The 6,478-nt window shown below is 45.9% G+C and overlaps 1 protein-coding gene across 1 annotated transcript; it reads left to right on the top strand.

Moving 5' to 3' along the window:
- Positions 1-4,030: 4,030 nt before the first annotated feature.
- On the top strand, positions 4,031-6,004 carry Spase25 (Signal peptidase complex subunit Spase25). Its single transcript, XM_055062787.2, has 2 exons — positions 4,031-4,131; positions 5,206-6,004. The coding sequence occupies exons 1-2, from the start codon at positions 4,120-4,122 to the stop codon at positions 5,872-5,874; spliced, it is 681 nt and encodes a 226-aa protein (XP_054918762.1). The 5' UTR covers positions 4,031-4,119; the 3' UTR covers positions 5,875-6,004.
- Positions 6,005-6,478: the final 474 nt, after the last annotated feature.

The following is a 6,478-nucleotide window of genomic DNA, read 5'->3' as shown; positions in this document are numbered from 1 at the left end:
TATGGCGATGCTAACCAACAGTACCCCCTTTTACGTCTCAACAACACAAAGACGTTAATTGGATGTTTGCCAGGATTCAAACCACCAATAATCCATCCGCGCCTATCCAGACGTCAACGCAGCGTAGACATCAACTCGTGACGGGTCCCACAAAAGGCAACCTGGCAGCCTGAGCGAAGGATGAAAAGGAGGGGAACAACGTCGACGACCTGAGAGGCGCAGGTCGCTGTCTTGCCACAGATTCCAAACCAGTCTATTCGGAGGCGGAGTTACTGCAGGTTATTGCGAGCATGGGCGTGGTATCGCAACGGAGTCAATGATTATGATTCGCTGCTGGACAGTCTTCAGATTCCCAAGTCGACTCGCCTAGGGAAGACGACGGTATTAAAAGCGGAGACTTTTGGAGCAGTGGGGGACAGAGGGTCTTGATGTGAACTTGGACGTTTAACTTGCTCCTGCATGAAGTGGGCTTCCATTCTGGAGCCGTGTAACTAAGCTAATAAACCTTTTTTCCTTCATTTTCTACAACCTGACGTAGCAGTTGATGGGCTTGGTGGATTCCTTGCCCTAACGCCGCCCTTAGCCGCGACACCACTAACTTAAACTCTCATTTCACCGACCCATCCCTTCCGCCGAGTGGTTGACCGCCGCAACGATTCCTCGTGGACTTTATCGGCCTAGCGCTGAAGCACGTCGCAAGCGACGCACTGGACTGACGGCATCGATGCATTTTTTTGAAGTTTAGAAGGGAAAAAAAGTGTGTGTGCGTGAAGTGTAGGAAGCCGGTCACGTGGTAGAAGTAGAGAGAAGAGAGGTATATAGTGCAACGGAAGGCTGGTCTTCTCCGGACCACCACGGACCACCGTCAGTTGCACTTCGCTCCTCGAAGAGGCAGGACGTGTGTCGAGTGAGCTCCTGAACAACACTTTGCAATGGGGTGAAGACGTTTTAAATCATGGATCCAGAACGTTCAAAAGGTGCAACGTAATGCTAACACATTTCTCTCGCATTTACCGCTAAATCGCCACTGATCCTTTATATCTCGTAGGATAAAGTGATATCTCTCTCCCTCCCTCTCTCCGGGTTTCAAAGGTACCTATATCTCGAACACGACCTACTGGAACGTCAGACCTGCACAGATAACCGACCTCTATGGGAGTCGCCTGCGCCCACTCTCGTTCAACCGTTGGCCGTTGGTGTCGCTTTTGTACGCGTAGTGCGTAGTGAGGAAAAACAGTAACAGTGAAGGGGAAGAGAAATGCAGCCATAATGAAGCTCAATACAATGGGTACGAGGTCCTCCGAGGTATGTGGAAAGGTGTAATGGTTCCAGTACTTACTTTTGGAAATGCGGTTGTTCGCTTTAAATCAGGAGTACAATCAGGACTCGATGGGAACCAAAGGTGGGTGGGACGCCTCGCATTGGTCGCTCACGGGAAAACTACAAATGAAGCTGTGCAGGGTGATATGGGCTGGACTAGTTTTGAAGTGACGGAAGCTCGCAGTAAAATTGAGTATGAAGAACGACTGAGGAATGTGGAAGAAAGTAAATGGGCTGGGAGAGTGTTAAGGTATCAGTACAGGAAAAACATTGATTCACAGTGGAGGAAAAGAACTAGCAAGCTTACGATGACGTAGCCCCTCGTCGGGGCGCGCGAGCGCCCAACTGCAGGCATAAATAAAGTTTCTCCAATCCAATCCAATAGCAAGCTTACCAGCAAGTATGCAGTCTGTAGGGTGGGCAACACAGCAACAAAGAATGTCAAGCGGAAAGTCAGAGAGGCCGAAATAATCTCATCGGTGACGGCAATGGAAAAGAAACCTGCCATGAGTAATTACTTAAGAGAAAAAAACGAAATCAGAAAAGAAACAATTTATGATAACTCAAAGGGAAGCTCATTACTTTTCGAAGCGAGATCGGGATGCCTTAGAACGCGCACCTATAAAGCGAGATACAAGAAGGAAGAAGAAGCATGTGCTTGCTGCGGTAAAGCTAGGGAAACTATGGAGCTTGTTTCATTAGAATATGAAGACGTCTGCCCAACCGTCGATTTAGGCACCACTGGCCTCCTTGAAGGCCTTGGGTTCAGCGAGAGCAGTGGAAAAGTAAACATGTCCGCAATAGGGATTAGTAAGAGGCGATTGCGCATTGGTGGAAGAATAGTAGGGAAACGACAAAAAACGGAGACGTACAAAAGCAGAGTTCGCAATAGGGGATCAGAAAATTTGGTTGTGAGAGTTCAATGGTGTTTTTTTTTTTTTTTTTTTTTACCTAGGTAGGACATCAAGCAGTATAATAGCAAGAGCTTGGTGGCGCAACCCACCGCCCCGTTTCAAAGGGGATGCTCATAACATCCATCCACCCGTCTGCTACCCCATGGTTGACTGGTGCGGCGTTGTAACTAGAACGGCGGCTGCTGTGTTGTGACGAACTGCTTGCGTAGTTGATTATTTTTGCGAACACAGTGACAGTGATGTCACAAGACTTTGATCGGTCACTTGACTCCAAAAATTGACTGCCCGAACCTGAAAAATGTCGGTGTGTGTAGTCCGCGCTGCTATCTAAAGTAGCGTTAAATAGCCGCCCCTATTGGCTTTTTCACGCAGTAGCAAGCCGCACTGATCTTGCACATTAATTCACAATGTTTATAGAGCTCGTAAATTTTACGACAGTTTCATTGAATACATTGTAAAGTTCGCTCCTGTGCTCTTTAGAAACTGGAAACCACCGTAACGTCCGACCACATAACAATTACCACTCATTTTAACTCTTAAAAGTTGTCCATGAATGTCTCGTGAGTTCAAAAAGAGAATTACTCGTCGAGTTTCACTGCATACGTATCTTGCGCACCACCCTTATATGCTGCCGTCGTACCACGCAGAAAAGCTAGCTTTGCAGTTTGAAAAGGATTGCGTGACACAAGGCCTGCAGTGCAGCACGTTTTAAAGCACCGTGACCGCTCTTGCAAGCTTTCTACTGATCTAGACATCCAACAATATTAAAAACAAGGTATGCTCACCTTTTCTTGAAACAGACTCGATCAATTTCTTGCACACATCGGGCGCAGGAATTACTTGTGAATACTTTTACTAGATCCTCTGTCTTTCACCATGGCTCACAGCAGTAAATCCTAATATGTCATCTCTGACGTTAGGCTGTCTGTAACGAACTCAAAAAAGGAAGATTATAATATCAACCTGTTAAAACAATTTTTTAAGTCTCTTGCGGAGGCTAGGAGAGGGAAATTTGTGTCATCTAACATTGCAGCTGCCACCTACACTCGTTGTTTATCATTCTTGTGCCGTTCCTCCACCTCTAATTTTACTATTCAAACGCAAAACATTCGCAAATTTTGTTTTCTTTTTATACTTGTGAATTTATTCATTTACCGCCAATACAAGCGATTTATGCCTACCGAAATAGCAGCATGAGCGTTGGAACAGATCGCGGAAGCAGACGATAGCGAACAGGTTATAACTAGCGCCACTCTGCCCGTACGTCCTATCCCTAGCGGCAAAACAGTTGAACTAGACCAGGCGTGCTGGGCAGGGGACATCTGTGCAGGTCTGGAGTTCTGCCTTTGGGTATGCTCTCCAGCAGGGACTTCCAGGGCAGCGCGTGACATGGTAATCTTCCTCGTCTTTCATATACAACCAAATTGAGCACAGCTAGTTTATGTGAATCTGGAGGACAACGCTTTCGTATACGACCCATATATGCAATTTATGCACTTGGCGTGCGATTTCAAGGTCGTTATTGGTAAAACCATGACATCACCCTACTTCGTCAGGACATCTCTCAAAACCAGGCTGAAAACAGAATAGCGCAAGTGCCCCTTCCTTGAGAGACACGAGTTGAAAGTGTACAGTGAAAAATATCAATACGGGCAACAAACAAAAAATAAGCGACAGAGGGAAAGATTACGTTATCTTATAGTTGACTTATTGTCTACCAGGGTATATCAATTCATAATTCTCATTTCTTTTAAATGATGTCCGTTTTGATGGCCAACACTGCATTCACACGTCACCAGCACAATAAGAGCCGATCCAGGGACACTACGAAGACCTGCGGAGTGGTTCCGAGGTGTCTGTGTCCACATCGCGTTCGATTGGAACCATGGTGTCGAAGGTATGCTTTCAGCTAGCCTGTAAATTATGTACCGTGTTTATTACGGTATCTGTTACTTGCACGGTATACGTACGTCGATCTACATGTCAAACGAACTCTTCAATCCTTCTTCAGTATTGCCAACGCGCGCGCTGAATCACGGCAACGACATTCAATCATGCGATATAAACAGATTAAAAAAGAAAGGCAATTCAAGCGGGTCCAAGGCCAGGCGACCATCAGGACGATATATGGAAGGAATTTCATTTTGCATTATCCTTACGTTGAGGCAAATGCCAACACGCACGCGATTGAAATGGTCAAGCGTTGCCGTGGTTTCCAGCTTCTGCCACCGATCACTTTTACACCTCTTTCCCCTTTTATGTGATTGCTCGCTCAGCCCTCTATCACTCTAACGCCACATCAGTAATTTTCCGCACTTCTAGTTGCAGCAAGAATCAAGAAAGCGTTTCCGCATCAACGTTTTACTTCCGTGCCCAATTAAACAACGGCCCAACGAGATCAAACAATGAACATATTTAGTGGATGCGTTTTTTTGTACATTCCCGCACAGAGAGGTAATTTTGAAGTTCTGCATGGACAATGGATTGTCGTATTACAGCAAACAAAAAACAGCGGGCACCTTGGCTGTTCAAAATAGGGAGCGGTAGAACGGACAGATGGCAACTTCATTACATGGCGTTTCTACAATCCCACAAAGGCAACACATGAACTGTTATTACGTCCGACAAAAGGGACTAGCAAAAGCACCTTTTCTGAATGCGACACTGCAACAAACATTGGCTGCAATGCAACATTGTATGAACGACGCATGTTTCATTTGTTTCGAGGAAAATCAGTTCGCGGTAGAAGAAAAATTTTGATGTCTTTCACCACTGGGTGAGAAATTATTTTGTTCATAAACTTAGTCATTTACATTTTTTATACTTTTTTGACAACTATGTTTCATTGATGAAGGCGTTATACAATTTACTATATTTGTAACTTTGTAACATAATCTGCAACATTACAGTTTGTTCCTAGCGTGAGCCAACATAGCTGCGTTGGAAACATTGACAAAATATTTCCCGGCAGGCATCGCTTTCGCGACCGACGGCTCGTCAGAAGCGTCATCATTCCGGGCTGACTACCATGGCGTCTAAGCGTGCGCAAGATACCGGTGACACGTCAAGCGCCGAGAAAGAGGCTGAGAAGCCTGTCAAAATTGACAAGTGGGACGGCTCTGCTGTGCGAAATGCCCTAGACGACGCAGTGAAGAAGGTACTGACTGAAAAGTATGGCTACGTGGAAAACCACAGGCTGACCGACGGCCGACTGGCCATCTGTAGCATCGCTGTTGGAGCTGCGATGTTTGCGCTCTTGTGGGACTTTTTGTACCCGTTTCCCGAGTCGAGAACGGTCCTCATTGCCTGCGTGCTCTCCTACTTCTTTCTCATGGGCGTCCTGACGCTGTACACCACTTTTCTTGAGAAAGGCATCTTCCTCGTGGCGCTGCAAAAAGATAAAACCGGCTTCGACCCCGACAGTGTCTGGACGGTGAGTTCATCGCTGAAGCGCTTCGACCACATGTATCACCTCCAGATTCATTACAAGGACGGAAAGACGAAAAAGACGCGCGAGGCCAAACTTGAGAAGTCCATCGCCAGCTGGTTCGACGAAAACGGCACCCTGGTCAGCGACCTCTTCGATCCTGAGGTGTGCAAGCTACACAACAGTCTGCTGAGCGAGAAGAAGGAGAAGTGAACTGTTGTTCATTTATGAGGCACTGTTACTGTTCCCTGTGGTGTTTGGGTGAATCAGGGTCCGGGTTCTTTTTTTTTTTTTTTTTTTTTTAATCTAACCTAATAATAAAGAAGTTGTCATAACATGTTAAGTGGCAGCGTCAAGAATACGTCAACGTACGTTTGCATTTTCGTGGCCACACAAGTTGCCGCTCTCATGTTGAGAGACGAGTGGTCTCTGCGCCTCTATAACACTGATAGCTGTTAATGCTTCTAGAGGAGGCATTATAAGTGTGCTTGTAATTGGTTTTATCTTGGTAAGGTCGCGTACCAAAACCAAAATAGCCTTGCGCGCTACAAAACTGGATTTTGTACTCGCAGATTGAAGACTTTAGTAGAGGATGGCCTTTTGGCAGCCTTGGGACTGACACTGCTGTTTGAACCTCCATTTGTGCAAGCTGCTTCTTTCAGCACCTGTGATACCTTCCCGTGGTTGATGATTTTTAAAAAGATTAGCATTACAAGAAACCGTATTGAAATCTTCAAAATAATCAAGCCAATGGCCGCATATTGTCTTTTGTGAAATGAACTGCGACTTCTGGATGGAGCCAGTGCAAAAATCAGTA

Source organism: Dermacentor andersoni, chromosome 1 (assembly GCF_023375885.2).
Source record: "Dermacentor andersoni chromosome 1, qqDerAnde1_hic_scaffold, whole genome shotgun sequence".
Classification (NCBI taxonomy): Eukaryota; Metazoa; Arthropoda; class Arachnida; order Ixodida; family Ixodidae; genus Dermacentor; species Dermacentor andersoni.
Note: the sequence above shows the minus strand (reverse complement) of the source record. Positions and strands in the feature narration are given on the sequence as shown.